The 17,769-nt window shown below is 34.9% G+C and overlaps 1 protein-coding gene across 1 annotated transcript in view; it reads left to right on the top strand.

Annotated features, from left to right (window-relative positions):
* Positions 1 to 8,633: 8,633 nt before the first annotated feature.
* The window catches only part of Alg10 (alpha-1,2-glucosyltransferase Alg10), a 28,234-nt gene continuing 19,098 nt past the window's right edge, over positions 8,634 to 17,769 (top strand). Inside the window, exons 1-2 of the mRNA XM_089085723.1 lie at positions 8,634 to 8,842; positions 16,828 to 17,025. Coding sequence (XP_088941849.1) covers positions 8,684 to 8,842; positions 16,828 to 17,025 — 357 coding nt within the window. The 5' untranslated portion in view covers positions 8,634 to 8,683. The remainder of the gene's footprint in view (positions 8,843 to 16,827; positions 17,026 to 17,769) is intronic.

Raw genomic sequence — 17,769 nt, 5'->3', positions numbered from 1 at the left:
TGAATTTGCACCGTCCTTTAAATGCATCCAGCATTTCATTAGCCGTCAAGTACTCGCCTGGTGATTAATTTGCCTTGCAGTTTGCGACGAAGAGGTCAAAAAACCTCTTTTGATGGGAGCTAGAGGTCCGCCTCTTTCGCTACGTCCGCCTTTGAAACCTGAAAATTGTTTTAGGTCTTTGTGTCCTTTGAAACCTGAAAATTGTGTAACAAGATTACAGGCTCTTGCGTCTTCTCTGTAAAAAGTATCTGACTTGTTCGTAGCTTTGCTCCTGATTGTCAGTTGTTTCATAGGAGACCATATTCTAAATATAAATGACCTTTCCAGCTCTAAAAAAATTGACGTCGCGCAAGCCGTGGCACGCGCCATTTCTTTTTACTTTAGCACCACAAATCGCTGTGTAGCACAGAAAATTGCGCAATTTTAGCACTTAAGGAACTGACCATAGTAGCAACCTTGTACACAACACTGCCTCTTGGTATTTCGAATAATTTTAATGAAAAGAACCAAGAGATATTGCCGATGTAACTTTATCCCCCCTCCATCACAGAATCGGCTGACCCTCCCTAGACCAGATGCTGCCTACGTCCATGGGTTTACCTCATCTTGTAGATTGTCTGCTAACTTCGTCACCAATTGCATGGCGTGCTTAAATAGAGGTAATAGTTGAAAGTAAAAGTCTATTTCTGAGTCACGTCTTTATGTTTGATAAAAGCTAAAATTGCCTTTCTGTAGCTGCATTTGAATGACAATGTATTCGAATAATTTTCGGTAGAGTCAAAGACGTTACTTCTGTTACTTCTGTTCGTTACTCCAGTATACGTTATCTGTACTAAACCTGTCTAAATTCCGTTAGGAATACATAGCTTTTATATATTTCAACTATTATGTAATGGTTTTAAAATGCCAGAGCCATTTTGCTTCTACCAGATTTCTACTTCTCTTGATGAATAACAAAGAAGACAAGCGTCCAACCAGCGATTCTTGAAGTTTCTAACTCTTAAATAGGCCAAAATCTGACGTAAATTGAAGCTGCATTTGAGAAAGACTGATCAAAACAAACATGTCTGGGGTCAACAGTAATCGCCCCAGCGGCACGCCGCTGCGGTTATTTCTTACCCTCACCACCGCCGACATTCCCTTATTTACACAGCGCCGGAGTCTAGTTGTATGATAGAAATTTCAATACAAAAATATAAAAATATAAGACAGCATCATTCAACCAGGAAGGGGGGTTGGCACCCCCCTCACCTCTTATGGGTGTCCATGCAAAGATTGTCATATAAAGCCCACCATTCGATGATCAGAAAACACAATTTGAAAAGTGCATGTTTTCCAAACCAGTTTTTTTTCCTTTTCCTGAAAATTTTTGAAATTTCACTTAACACCTTTCATATTTTAAAAGAAAAATTTTAAAAGCGCAAACTGGGTTGTAAATTCGCTTTCCCTTTGATAATCCAGATTATGAAATTGTCAGTGAAATGCTAATTTTGTCCATCCGTGAGTTAGGCTTATAAATTTGATTTGTTTTTCCAGCTCGCAATTCAAAAATCCAGTTTTATAAACTTTTTGGCTCATGTGATAACTTTAAATCTGGTTTGTCGGTAGAAAGTGCCTGTGGTTTGTCAATTATTGAATGTGCAATTTTTTCCTTGATCCGTAACTGTTTCCGCCACACAGAGATAGAAAAATCCCATCTTCTCTCTATAGTACAGGCAAACTACAGTTTGACCCCCAACAAATTGCAACAGAAATGATTTTTACACCATGCTGTATAAAAAAAAGAAGCTGAACAACATACTTAAAGTTGCACATTCTTGGTCGACGTAAAACTAGTTTTTTTTTTTGCTTTTCGTATCAATTTTTCAGTTTTTTCTAAAAAAAAATGAACTGTCGGTAAATGTTCATTTTTCTGTATATGAAGTATCATCCCGCTGTAAAATGAAGGGCTAAGCCTGAAAATGAAAGCAAATTTAATGAACAATGTACCAGAAAAAAGTTTTATAATCATCAATATGTGATTTTACCCTTCTCGTCGTTGTGACCTCTTTTTCACCATACTATCAGAAGGCAGCTATTATGACATAAAATGATGAGCTAAGCCAAAAATAAAATTAACCTGATGTAATGCCTACTGAAAAACCCGTTTCATATTCATCAATATGCACTTTTTTATTTGCATTTGAAATGTTTCTTTTATTGTCCACCAATTCGTCGGTTGTTGGTAAAAACAAATTGCAACAGAAATGATTTTTACACCATGATGTAGAGGAAAAAAAAATTAACAACATACCCAAAGTTATAAATTCTAAATCGAAGCAAAGGTATTTTTTTTGCGCATTGTGTCAGTTTTCTCACTTTCGTAACAAAAAAAAAATAAGTTCCGGTAATTGTTCGTTTTTCTTGAACTGAATTATTATTCCGATATAAAAAGAGAAACGAGATGAATGGGTAAATGGAGTCAAATTTGGTGTAAGGTATATAAAAAAAAATTTATAATCATCAATATGAGATTTTTACGCTTCTCGTCGTCGTGACCCCCATTTTTTTTTTACCAGACAATCTTTCGCTGGCTAAATTGTCGGTTCTAAGACCTAATAATTAGTTAGCCTGAATCTGATCTTTCGTGGCTCTATCGCCTGATGGGTCGGCCAAAAGAAGTGATTGCAAGATGTTTATTAAAACATTAAAAATATTAGAAACGAGAAATCATCTATGAAACTAGTTTTCAGCGGCGGACATTTAAAATCTATTTCTATAGTCTAGAATAGACTATTATCAACACATTGACTAGTCTTCACAGCTGATAAAATTATCGAGTCAACTTCATGAACATTTGAAAGACAGAATCAAACTCCGACTAGTATTCACAATTTATTCTTTTAATTCAGATATCTAAGCTTCAACGTTCTCCTCATCGTTATAGCTGTCGAGTCTTCGAGAGTTAGAACATGCTGTCCCTTTCCACGTTTTACACGCTGCAGTTCAAGCTAAGAGGTTTTTAAAGCAGCTACATGTCCTTGAGCTATGTTCCATTTGACAGGAGCACTTCACGATTTTCAGAAGCAGACAAGAGGCTGGCAGGACAACAGTAGTCAGTGGATGCAAGAGGCTATCTTCATTTTTCCAACCCCATTCTTCGGCTTTAATTTCAGAATCAGGATCTAAACTCCATACCTGAACTTAGTAGAAAACCCTGTAACTGTGGAATTTAGCCACATCAGAACTTGGTGGTAACTGTTCTGGGTGGACGAACGTGCTAGCAGTTGTCACCTTCTTTTTAAAAACTTCCCTGCAGAGTTCGTTCAGATTTACCCCTTTTCATAAGCCTTATATCACGAGCAGAGTATTTTTAGTATCAACCATTACGTCCTTCTTTAGAACAGACTTCAGCATGAAGACTATAACTGATGAATGAAAACCGGCATTCGCCTTGAACTTTTTCAGAGCCAGGCCCTTTCTCACACTGTGGATCTTTAAACTAGAGTCACAGCCTAAGATGGCGTGAGCAAAAAAAATCAGATGGCATGTCTCTTGGCCAAGCTTCTCTTTCAATTTGTGAATATCCCATATTCGGGGAGCTTTGTTCGACTTTGGCTCAGAGGCAAAGAATAGTTTCTTGCTTGATAGATCACCATGATAACACAATAGAACCAAAAGATCAGTATCATCTCCAATGACGTTAGTGTCGTAATACGGGGAAGAATCAACAGCAGCTTGCATAATTGGGGCATCTGCATCACCTGGTGCCTGGCCTACGACGAAGCTCTTAGATTGGAGATAAACAGCCAACGTGCAGATAAACCTGGCCTTGTTTTTCTTGCAGTACAAGAACTCATCCCTTTTTACCTTCAGCTGCATTGGCAAAACAGCTGCAAAACGGAGACGGGAGCATGCAAGAACAGTCAAAAAGTGATGCTTGGTAGGATCAGAGTTCATGTTGAAAGCACTCAGAGTCAATGAGATTGATCGTCTTGGCGAGCGTGATAAACCCCTGAAAAATGAGGTTAGTGTTTAGTCTTTTACAATCTTCTTCTGGACTCTGGTTTTCGGTAATTTGAACTGCCTGTTGTTTTTGTTGAAATACAAAATCAGTGACCAGCTTTCCAGACATGGAGTCAAGGATTTTTAGGCCTAATTCTCTAGCAGAATCAACGTTGGCAGATTTGTTGGCTGTCAGACCGTTGGTGATGATTCTTAGATGAAGATTCCCATTAATGGTGATCCTTTTTCTAGGAAATCGATAACGATCTGGGTGTCTTTACAGTCTCTTAGTTGCCTCGGCTCAAGCGTTTCCATGTGTTATTCACTAGTTCCATAGAAAACCTGTGACATACCCTCCATCAGAAGATTTAGTGCAGAGCAGAATGGTCAAGACAGAACCCATAAAGAACTTTGAACCTCTGTAAACCCACTTCCATCGGTAAGGCCACACGCCGTTTTGAGACAACGCATGAGATCCTGCTCAATGACAAAATCCATGGAGAGCCCAAACCAGAATCTATCAGAACATCTGATCACATACATCCCGTTCTGGAAGGCCTGATAAACAGAAGGATGGATTTTTCAGAGCTTGATCATTCACTGGAGGTAAAGCTGGCAGGATTGTGCGTAATTATTGTGCCCAGATGCCGCCAGATTAGGTAGCATGTCAGAGGTAGATTTTAAGTGGAGATCTCATGACCCAGATCGTTCGGCTCCTAAGAAATTTCACAGTACGGATACCATATCGGAGCATTGGAACCACAGTTTCAAGGTTCTGTACTGGAACAGTTCCAGTTTCTTTCTATCGATGAATGCAACTTTTTTTCCAAGGAAGGGTTTCCTTCTATATCCACAACGGCCGCTTCGTTGTTCATAAGCTTTGTGTACATTTTTATGAGTTCCAATATTTCTTCAGGCGGTAGAATTGATTCAGCAACACTGGAACTTTCTTCGAGAAAGACCTCGGAAAGCAGAATTGCATGTAGCGCAGCGTCAACCAGAAAATGGCCACGTATTGCCCTAGTGATTGCTTTCCCACTGAGAAGATGGGAGACAGTGTTAGGTGCAAAAAAAGTTCAAAAACATCTCTAAGCACTGAACCCTCCATGATGTAGCCAATTGATCCAAGGAAGCTCATCATGGTGTGGAATCCTCCATATTTTGGAACAATATTTGAGAGCTAACTTCCTGGAGCAGCAGCTTCGACAATTTATATGGCTTTCCACCACAGCGGTTTGTCTAATGTTACAACCGGAGTAAATCCATGCCGCCTGGCCTGCTCTGCTACGAAAAGCAAATTCGAATAAATGCAAATGTCGTCACTAGCTGGAAGGTCAATCATAGGGTGGAAAACAATTTGTTTTCCATGATTGTTTGCTGTGTGCCATTCCAACCCGGTCTTGGAGTTTTCAGATACCAGGAATATCAATTTAAATATCAAGTCAATGGGAAAGGAGAACATTCGCAATGAAACTTTTTTAGCTTGTTAGGTGGCAGATACATCGAATGACTTTTTTGTATCTATAGATGGCAAGATATCAAACACGGACATTAACGTGACTTAATAAATGATTACTCGGGTTAATTTTGAATTGGGACTTTTTAGCTTACGGCTTTATCCGGGAAATCACTTGGACAAAGCGTGGGACGAAACGTTGGTATTATTTATTGCATACGAAGGTCATCAAAGTGGTGTAGTTGCCTTCTGGTCTTCAAACATTAAGCCTTAACTGGAAATAAAAAGTGCATGTTGATGAATATGAAACGTGTTTTCTAGTAGAAAATACATCGGGTTAATTTGATTTTTGGGCTCAGCTCATCATTTTATGTCAGAATAGTTGCCTTCTGATAGTATGGTGAAAAAGAGGTCACAACGGTGAGAAGGTTAAAATCACATATTGATGATTATGAAACTTTTTTCTGGTACATTGTACATCAAATTTTCTTTCATTTTCGGGCTCAGCTCTTCATTTTACATCCGGTTGGTACTTAATATACAGAAAAACGAACATTTACCGATAGTTCATTTTTGTTAGAAAAAACTGAAAAATTGACACGAAAAGAAAAAAAAACTAGTTTTGCGTCAACCTGGAATGTGCAACTTTGGATATGTTGTTACGCTTTTATTCTCTACAATATGGTTTAAAAATCATGTCTGTTCAAATTTGTTGGGGGTTGACCCATATTTTTGGCTAGTTTGCCTGTACTACTATCTCTCTCTTGCCCGGCGTCTGAACTACGGACATAATGTACAGAATATGATTTAATACTTCTTGTCTGTGGTCTACACTCCTTTTTGTCAAAAGGGCTTTGGTTTTTTTTCGGCAAGGGTCCTTCAGTGTAAGCAGGGTTGCCACCGTCCAGGATTAATCCCGGTTGTCCGGGATCTTTTTTGCGGTCCGAAATTCTTTTTGTGTCCGGGATTTTCGGAATTTCTTGTAAAAGAAAACCGGGATTTTTTGCTAAGAACCAGGATTTTTGCCAAAAACTGGGATTTTTTGTTAAAAAGAAATTTTTAACGATTTTGACTGATAGTCTACTATTTGTTCTTTATGGTATCACGAATATTCTCTGTTTTTGTTTGTTCGCTCTGGATTTGCGCTATTACACTGGGGCAACAATTTTTTCGTTCTTGATTTGACTTTTGAAAATTCGACTCCAATTTAAAAAACGAGCGGCGAATTCAAAACAAAACATTCGCTTGAGTTCATGACATCATTTTATGAGTCTCGAATGTATTTCAAAATCTAGAGCAGCGGAAGCGATGAATACCATCGGAAAACTTGTAGAGCTCAGTAGAGCTCAGTTCCAGTGTCTTTTTAGTTCGGTGTTATGCTGATGAAACTTCGCAAGAAATTAGTTTTATAGTCTTGACCAAATGATCTGTCAGCATTCTGTGATTTCCTTAGGCTGTAGTGAGTTTCAATAGTTTAGGGTCAATATATGTAATCGTACATTTGTGCTGTTTAAAGGACGTACATCAATTGGTTCAGAAGATCGCTTTGATCGGTATCAGCGTGTTCCCCAGATTTTCTAATATTTTTAGACACTTTCATGTGCATGATATTCCAGCCAGTATTTAAGTTCCAAACTTTGAAGATCGCAGATGAGTATCCAGATAAACGAAGAAAAATTGAAAATGTTTGTCTGGATTACGTTCTTTAAGAAAACTTAGTGTTTATACTCGTGGTAACCGAGCTTAGTTTGATTTACTGAAGCTCATTTGTCCAGTTTCTTAGGGTTGTCATTTGAGCTGTGATTACCGAAATGATTACTGAACCGTACCAATAAATATCTGAGACACTAGTTATTTTTTATTTGGTTGCTTCACTTAGCGCTTTTTACTAATAACTAGGTAGTAAAAGTTTTTCTGACCGTTGCTTTACAGTTTTCTCTTCAAATAACAAAAGGCTGAGTTTAATACCAAGAAAGTTGGATTCTCAGTACCAAAATTCGGAAAAACGGGGTCTATTTTTCTTCCGAATTCTTTCGTGTGAAAGCAGCAGATTCCTTTTTTTTATACAATGAAGAATCCGTGTACTGAATGTTTGAATGATATCGTTTGGATTTTTCTCAGATTTTAGTACGTTCATAGTCCAGGTTTTTTGGGTTGTAAAGTTGGGCCTTGAGATTTCAAAAGGATGCTTTTGTAAGACAAATGATAGTTCCACGGTCCGCTTCTTGATTGGCGAGAATTTCACTAAACAGAAAAGCAGGTATGGTAAAAAGGAAAGGGACGTTTGAAGACGTGATAAAAGGCAATTTTTACCGCTTGTTAAGCCATACTAAATATTAGCGCGTCCAGACTATTCATTTTCTGGAAAAATTGGATGGAAATCTGGGACTGTAGACAGGTCTTCCGTCCCATTTTTCCGTTTTATGGGCAGGAATTATCAGAGGGTCAGAAAATGGAAAAATGGGACGGAAGTGGTAGTGTGGACAGCTTTTCTGGAAAAATTCCAAAAGAAGGAGACGATTAGACACGATGAGTGATAAATTAATATAATTGTCTAAGATGGTTTTGAATAGAAAAAAGGTGAATTGTTTAACTAAGGCTCTAGATTTGTTTTCTATAGGTTTCGGCTCAGAAAACTAGATTTGATAAGGATGGCTGGTTAATTTGTGGTTTGTTAATTTGTGGTGTTTTTTTTTTTTTTTTAAACCACCAAGTTTTTGAAAAAAACGTCTAGTCTGGACGAATATTCCTTTTTCCAGATTTCCGTCCCATTTTTCCATAAAACGGATAGCCTGGACGCGCTATTTGGTGCGAAGCGTGACGTCAATTCTTGGGCGGGAAATTCAAATAGCGATGAAATTTCGATGCGTCGACAGGTTTTCTCGGAACTTTGGCAAATTGCTTTGGCCTAAAATGTTTGTCGTAGATCCTACCAATCCAACAAAACGTTTTCTCGTCGAAATAATACAAGGAATACGGACAATCAGTTGTTAGTTGTGACTAGAAACCACGTTTCACCTTACTTCGAATTACGCGCCTTGATTTTTACGTCATCACTGTGCAACCCTATGTTGTACAACCTAACAACCGTGTTCCGGGATTTTTTTGAAATTTGGGGATTTTTTTGAAGAAAAATCGGGATTTTATTTTTGATTTCGCGGCAACGCTGAGTTTGAGCAACAAATTCAAAGTTTTGATAGTTTTGATATCACTGTCTGGATCAGATCGAGAGCCAAAGGAGGAATGTCGTATAAATATAGTCTAGGACTTATTCTGGGATTCTACACAATAATAGCCTTTTTATTCTGGCATATAGTCAGTACTGTTCAACCAGGGAAGCTAATAGATGAGGTTTTTCATGTGACTCAAGTCCAAAACTACTGTTCAGGTAATTTTACTCATGTAAGTAATGGTTTATGTACTTCATGACTATCAAAAACAAAGGCTTGACACCAATAAAAAAGTAACTGAGACCTAGTTCTGCTTGTAGCCTAGGCTATTTAGACAATTGGCATATTTTCTTTATCCTAGTGTCACTCTAGGCTACTTTTCCAAAGCCTTATCAAGACATACATTTGTGTTCATGTTTTTCATCAATAGCAGGCTGACAGGCAATAAATTTCTACCAAATCATATTATTGAGTTAGGAATAAAGTGAACATACCACTCAATGCCTTTTTTTACACTGATTACGAATATAGGGGAGTATACCCAATGGATATTATCTAAAAATTTCTATTCTATAGAATGTAGCCTAAAAATAATATCCAACCATACTTAGTTATTGCCAAAATTATCCAACTAGTTAGCTATCAGAAAAATCCTTTTAAGCAAATAAGAAATTATCTAACTAAGAAAATAATTGAAATTTAAAAGAAAAATAGTTTTATCTTGCTAGCCAAATAAAATAGAGCATAAAAGCCAACTTAGTATCTGTAATTAGGTAGATAACACTTTAAATTAATGTTTGTGATATATATATAACTAGACAGATAAGTTAATTCTTCATACAAATTAGTGATAATATCCAACTAGTCAGACAATTTTTTCTCTTAGACATAGCATGAACATCTAACTTGGTGGATAATACTTTATCCCAGCCCTTCTGATATTAATCAAACTAGGTAGGCTAGTTAAGTAACATCCTGCCTAGTTAAATATATATCAGAAGATCTAAGATTCAGCATTATCCACTTAGTTAGATATTCTTGCTGTGCCTAAAAGAAACAATTTATCTGGCTAGTTGGATATTATCCCAAAACTGCATAGCCTAATGGAATTTACTTATCCTCCTAGTTGAATTAGACTTGTTATTATCCACCTAGTTAGATGTTCATTCTGTTCCACCAAGAGAAATGAATTATCTGGCTAGTTGGATATTAACCCCAAACTGCTTATAGAATCTTCTAATATGACTAGTAGGATCTATATCAGAAACTCTAAGCAACATTATTATCCAACTAGGTAGATATTCTCTCAGCCTAAGAGAAACAAATTATCTGGCTAGTTGGGTATTAACCCCAAACTGCTTAGAGAATCTTCTTATCGGCATAGTTGGATTTATATAAGAAACACTAAGCCACATTATTATCCACATAGTTAGATATTCTTGCTGTACATAAGAAAAACAAATTATCTGGCTATTTCAATATTATCACAAAACTGTATACTGGAATCTACTTATCCGCTTTGTTGGATATATTATGAGGGTTAAGACTTGGTACTATACACCTAGTTAGATGTTCATGCTATGCCTAAAATAAAGGAATTATCTGGCTAGTTGGATATTAACCTCAAACTGCTTAGAAACTCTTCTTATCTGCCTAGTTGGATATATATCAGAAACACTAAGCAACATTATTATTGAACTAGATAGATATTCTCTCTGCCTAAGAGAAACAATTTATCTGGCTAGTTGGATATTAACCCCAAACTGCTTAGAGAATCTTCTTATTTGCCTAGTTGGATATATATCAGAAACACTAAGCTACATTATTATCCACCTAGTTAGATATTTTTGCTGTGCCTAAGAGAAACAATTTATCTGGCTAGTTGGATATTATCTGAAAACTGTGTAATGGAATTTACTTATCCTCCCAGTTGGATATAGGCTATATCAGAAGTGTCAAGACTTGGTATTATCCACCTAGTTACATGTTCATGCTGTGCCTAAGAGAAATGAATTATCTGGCTAATTGGATATTAACCCTAAACTGCTTAGAGAATCTTCTTATCTGCCTAGTTGGATATATATATCAGAAACACTAAGCTACGTTATTATCCAACTAGGTGGATATTCTTGCTGTTCCTAAGAGAAACAATTTGTCTGGCTAGTTGGATATTAACCCAAAACTGCTTAGAGAATCTTCTTATCTGCCTATTTGGATATATATCCAAAACACTAAGCTATGTTAGCCTAGTATCCAACTAGGTAGATATTCTATATAGCCTATTGCATAGACTGTCAAATATTCAGCTAGGTAGGTAAAGGTGTAAGAGTCTTAAAAATGTTATTATCTGTCTAGCATGATATTTTGTCTTGATACAAAGTGTAGTTGGATATTATTTTTATATTCTATAGAATGTAATTTTTTAAAGAATATCCATTGGGCACCTTCCCCGAATATAGTAATCATTTCTATTGTAAATGAATTACAGCCCCCCCTATATATGCCAATTCAGGGTATATATTTCTAGAACCTAACCTGACCCTGAATTGGCATATATAGGGGGGGGGCTGAAATTCATTTCCGATAGGCTAGAAATTCTTATTATATTCTTAATCAGCATAAAAAAAAGTCATCAAATGGTGTATTCACTTTATTCCTAACTCAATAATATGATTTGGTAGAAATTTACCTGATAGGCTTGGCACATGTAAAATAAAACTTGCAGGCCTACAAAAAATAGTAATGTTTTGGGTAAATTTGGAGATATTTCCATTAGGCTACTTAGCTATGAACTAGCCTCAGTAAACATGCCACTCAATGGCTTTTTATGTTCTTTCTAAATATAATTTTCTTTTTACTTAAAATTCAATTTAAAGCCCCTTATTCACATGGGCATACATAGCTTTTTATGTAAGGAGGGGGGAGGAGCTGATTCTGTGATAGAGAGGGAGCTGATGGTATATCAGCATTAGGTGAATAGCCCAACTGCCACAATTCAGAACAACTTCAGCTTGACCCTACTTAAGTTCATTCTTGATGTGTAAAAATGCACCAGAATGGATGATAACCAATACAGAAGAGCAGTACTAATCGCAAGCCAACTCAATGCTAAAACTAGCTGAACTTTAAAAGAAGAACAACTCAAATCACTGCTTTGATGTTTGGCATTAAAAAGTAAATATTCATATTTTGCAGCATCAAGTATAAGGCCAATTTTTTCAAACAGCTTAGAAACAAACTGGGTTGACTCAATTAGACTTAACTTTGAATGGCTAATAAGTAATATATCATCTGCATATGTAATGCAAGATAAATAAATTCAGCCTTTAAAACACAAAAGTAAAATATGGGTTGGCACAGAGTACAAAGAAGAATAATGAAAGCAAATACCACAAAGTCAAATGCAATGACAATAAACTTCTTGAAATCTGCTGTGTTTTTCTAGACCCTATCCCAATATAAATGCTAATGAAACAAGATTAAATCTTTTGTGAAACAATTTCTATTAATCATAAGTAGAATATACATGTTTCAAATACTGTCAAACAAGCAAACCCACTAATATCTGTGCTTAAACATCTAAATAGATTTGATTGTCCAAAGATGCAACCAAAATATTTATTTATCATGTGACAGGCTGTTAATGGAAAGAACATGTCCAGTCCTGTATTCACAACTTTGAAGTAAACTTGCAACAAAACTAAGTTGATCCAAAAGTATTTGCCCAGGATCATTTACAAAGAAAGCAAAATCCCATAATCTTCTTCCTTAAATCTACATGCATTACCACCTTGAAAGAAAGGGGGGGGGGAGATAGAATTTGCTTGTGTTTTGGCAAGTCCACCATTTCCAATACCGTACCCATACTGGGGACATTCTAACATATGTACTAAATTAATTGCAACCCCAACCTAAGTTTCACAACCTCATTAGAGGCTGTTTTCTGTGGTGTTTCTGATTCCAGTCTCCTAGATGATTGGATGATTAGAACCATAATTTGGTGTTCTTGAGACTGCTGGAGAATAGTAAAAGACAACCACAGAAAACCAATCTCTTCATCCATTTGAGTATGAGATTCAAAAATCAATTTCCTGCTTGAGATTACAAAAAATACCTAATTAGTGCCCTAGCAGCAACAGGCTGCTTTGTCTCTGAGATTCTTTTAAGTTGTGATTCAGAAGCTAATTCTGAGATTCTGAGAGTACTGATGCAAAAACACTTGAATTTCACCATCTGCAAAAACATAAAAAGGTATTGTCTTCATGTGTGCCTATAATTGTACACTTTTCAACAATCTCTGTAGTGGACATTTCAATTCCATCATGCAATTCCACCTTAGAGACTTGGCTGATAATTTCTACAATGGAAAATGGTATTCCAATCTGCTAGAAGACTGCAGAAAGTGATTTGATTGTCCTGGAGGATCAATCAGCCAACTGGAGAACTATGGAAAACCACCTTAGATGCCAGCTCTCCTGCTTAGCCTTCACATCAAACCCAACTTGCTCTCCAATCCATGTTGTTACTGAGAGGTTTCAAAAATTGTCATTGTCTTATTATGGAGTACCTTAATAATTCTTGTTACATGTCTTTAACAAAACAGCTACATTATTTCTTTTTTAGTAGATGGTGTATTGTTACAATAATTATTTCCCCCTTTTCTTTTGCCAATTTTGCTTATTTCCTATTTGTGATGCTTCTTTGGCTCCATTTTTGTTTTTGTCTGTTTCAAGTTTTGAGATCTATTTTTAATTTAGTTTCTTTTATGCAATCCTTTTTTATTTATAAATAATTCTGATTGTTTTTCTCACTCTCAATTGTTTTGATGCATATTATACTTCTGATTCAACACAAATTCATTATTGACTTGGAACACAAATTCAGATATTTTCTTTAGCTTCTGAGTATTGCTTATCAACACTTGATTATTCTAATATGATGCTTATCAACGCTTGATGGCTATTTCTAATAATCTTCTTCAGTATATGCTGGATAATTTCCTCTGTGACCTTGTCTCCCTCTTTGTCTAGGGACTGATTAGCCTCCCCCTCTGTATGCCCATGTTTATGCACCCTTAAATGTGATATCTTTTTCTCTTGTTATGTTACACCAAAACTGATGTCATTTTTGAGGGGTTTCTGTAAAAATTTCTGCAAATTAGTTTTCTTTTACTATTAAGATTAATGAAAATAATAGTTACTTTTCCTTAAACAGCTAGAAAATGTAATTTTTTCTCACAACAGTTTTTTAGAAACACATTTTTAAGCTTTTGGTGACTATTGACTGTTTTGAAAAAAAGGGTAATGGTCTCCCAGGAAGATATTTTGATGCACCTACCTTCACTCCTTTTCCCTCCAGAGGTCACTGGCTTTTGATTACTTTCAAGAATCTTTGTGTTATAAAAGTCAAACCTAGCAAAATAGATCTTCTCCTCAAATGAGGTGCATGGAATAGGTTTTCACCCTTATATATTTGCTTACTCCAAATTTATAAGGTTTTAAAGGTCTGCCACCCCATTTGTTGAATTTAGGGAAGAACACTTAATATGGCTTAAAATTCTACTGAAATAACAAGAATTGCATTTTTTTAAAACTAAAGCCAATGAAAAGTAGATTGAAATCTAAAAATTAAGGTTTACTGTTTTTTTTTTTTTTTTTTTTTTTTTTTTTTTTTTTGTCAAAACTCAGGTGATTTATTTAGCAGCCATGTATGCAATTTGCTAAGCTGTAGAAATCAGAAAAAAGGTCAATATAGTAGCTTAAAAAAATCTTCCCATGGTACATTTTTGGCCCTGGACTCATTTCTGAAAGTTAGCAAAAAGTCCCAAACTAGAATTTCACCAGATTTATATATTCTCAATGAATTATAAAGATTACAACTATTTTCTTTTTATTAATTTAACAGTAAACAAGAATCAGGAAGAAACAAATTGTACTGTTGAAAATTCATTGACCAGATTGTATATAATTTGATCTGTATATTTGCACATTGGGGGGGGGGGGGTGAATGGACTGAATCTACTAACAATATCTACCTAAGTAAGCATTTTAGAATGTTTTAAGGCATTTTCCAAAATGTTATAGATTTTCCTTAAAGTTAGTGTATAAAGTTATATTTAGCTAGTGTTTCCTTAATTCGCTTGATAAACTAAACTAGAAAATCTAGACAAATCTGATGGTGAAGCAATTCACTTCCTAGTAAGCGCAAAGTTATGTTATAGTGGTATGACCATTGAAGTGTACCTTACAATTAGAATTGGCATAAAACTGAAAATATTTTGATGTATACATTGTTTTGTTGGGCATTGTTAGACACAATAGACATTGTCCATTTCCTAGTAAGCACAAAATATATGTTACAGTGGTTTGACCATTGAAGTGTACCTTACAATTAACCATGGTATAAAACTGAAAATATTTTGATGTATACATTGTTTCAGAACTTTTTTTGTTTAGTGTTTTAGCCTGTATTGGCACTGGTTCCTCTTTACTTATGATTTGTTACCATAAAGTTTTTGATTCTGGCCAGTCAAAGTGAGAGACCTATATCTGCTAAATCTTGAAAATGAAAAAAAGGTTCCAAACATTCCTGTCTAGTTTTGTAACTTTTGTCTAGTTTTGTAACAACTTGTTCATGGCTTTTTGTTTTATTTGTCTCAATTAATTAGCCAAAATACTCCAGGCAATGCATCTTGTAAAAACATTAAATAAACTTTTAACATGAACAATGACCCACTAAGGCAAAGAAGAAAATAATGTGGAACACAACAACAAAACAAGTAATTTTTGAGTACATTAGGCCTTATTACAAATAGTAACTAAACATTTTTACAATATGTTATGACACTCAGATTATACAGACTTAAACCATTTTAGATTATTTTTATTCAACCCAAAATTTGGTCTCCTAGAAATTTTCTTAGAGGGAGGCTTGAAGGCTTAAGAAAACCATTTTTGGTCAATTTTAGATATTTTTCTGGCTCTACGTATGTTCTGTAAACCTCTTTTGATGAATATTTTTTTTAAGATTACTTAATAATAAATAATTTTTTTTTCTTTTGTAATTCAGATTAAATGCAAGTTCAAAGAATTCAAAAGGAAGATTTTTCGTTTATTCTTTTGTAAATAGTCTATGGAAAAATAAAAAGAATTTTCTGAAACCTTGCCTTATATTAACCCATCTAACATGTTCATGGTCGCTTAGACCTGTAATGAAAGTCTCAAACAACCTGTCAGCATTATTGGCAGTATTTTTCATTTGAAAAGGTAATGCATTTTACTATGGGTATGTGACTATATCCTGCATAGCCAGAGATGGCTTTAATAAAGTTAATGTCTATAGACTATGTGTAATTTATTAATCTTTATATTGCTGTGGTTTGTTTGCTTTTAAATTTAATACTTCTCTAATTTGTAAACCTTGCTTTTTGCTGGTGAGTAGATTGCATTGGAAGTGTAGCCGAGTAAGACAGAGTTATTTACTTTGGTAAACATAGCTGAATCAATCACAGTTATGGATTCTTGTAGAGGAGGCGGGAGGATCTCTTTAACTATAAACTCTGTGTTTATAATATAAAGTTTATGTCCAGTAGTTTTGACTAGGTACAGGTAAAACGAGTATTAGACAGGGACTTAACTCAGACACATCAAGAGAGGAAATAACTACACATGTGAAACTTATATCTTATTTTCACTTCTAACCCCAATATACTAGAACTTTCAGATGCCAATAATACCTTTAATATTTCAGAAAATGGAAACCCAGACATTTAAACAAATTAAATTAATTTACAACCCTTTAATCAAACACAGAAGCAGTTTAAGAGAATTATTACATGAAAGTCAGCAGAGAAAAAGATCAATCCAGAAATATAAAGCATCAAGAAATTTTCTGATGCATGAAGTCCATGCCTTCCCACTGATTTGCTAGCAATGGCAATTCTATAGCTTTCTTATTCAACTTGTTTGGTAATGATTGAAGCATTTATTATCAATCTCAACTTATGTTTGAAGGAATCGAGTTGACCTTATCAAGGTTTTATTTGTGAGGATATTTTTTATAATACAAGCTTGGATAGTTTCTTTTGCTTTTCTCTTGGACTTTTAACTGATGTGCAGGAAAGCAAACCTTTGTTTATCAGATAGAATGCAAATGCGGGCGTGCATTGTTTGTTGGTAATATGTAATGCTGTATGATATATATATTTTTTTTTTTTAGTGGGATGAAAAGATTACAACTTTACCTGGACTCTATATCTTATCTATTGGACTTTTATACCCAACAGCAAATATTCTTGGAATAGAATTGGCACAGCTCTGTACAACCCAAATACTGAGACTTACTAATGTGCTGCTATCAATAGCAAATGTTTATCTTTTTTTCACTATATTCAACAAGCTTCATGAACCAAGCAAAGTAAGTTTAGTTTTAAACTCTGCTTCTCACTTTCTCATGCTTGTGTATTTTTTTTCATTTTTTTCTTTTGCAAATATATTTATTTTACTGTTTCTAATCTTTCAATATAAATTAGAATTTCAGCTTGTTTTCTGGCGAGAATGTATTTGGTCAGTGTTAAATTTTTTGGATCTGTTCAATAGTTTTTGTCAAATGCAAAATAACAGAATTCAAGTGTCTTAGACTTGGAACTGTATTAAGCATTTTTTCAGGGTCGGGTGAGGGCTAATATTTTCTTTTTTACAAACTCACCAAAAGTCTGATGAAAATTGCTCTCGGAATTTTTTATTTATTTTTTTTTTAACACAAAGATTCAATGGTGCCAAGATATGAATTTGTGTATAGCATATTATGTTAAATATTATCTTATATGTCTTCTTAGAATTTATTATATTATCTTATATATGTTCCCAGAATAAGTTTCATTAAATTAATGAAGTAACTATCTTGTATGGTACATCACTTAAATGTTGATGAATTCCACTTGAGATTGACTAATTGAAGAAAATATGAAGTCATCCCTATACCAATATCCATTTGAGGTTGGTGCTTTTGTTTTTACTATGTTTCTGATTAGATCTTTTTGAACAAATAACCTGTTGAAAAAAATACTAAAATAATAATTAGCTTGCTTCTTAAAAATGTATATTCTATTTTAGAATGACTTCCAAAATCCTGGAAGTGATGGTTTTTTATGTGTAAACA

This window comes from Artemia sp. Qi Xiang Cuo, chromosome 1 (assembly GCF_049724085.1).
Source record: "Artemia sp. Qi Xiang Cuo chromosome 1, ASM4972408v1, whole genome shotgun sequence".
NCBI lineage: Eukaryota > Metazoa > Arthropoda > Branchiopoda > Anostraca > Artemiidae > Artemia > Artemia sp. Qi Xiang Cuo.
Note: the sequence above shows the minus strand (reverse complement) of the source record. Positions and strands in the feature narration are given on the sequence as shown.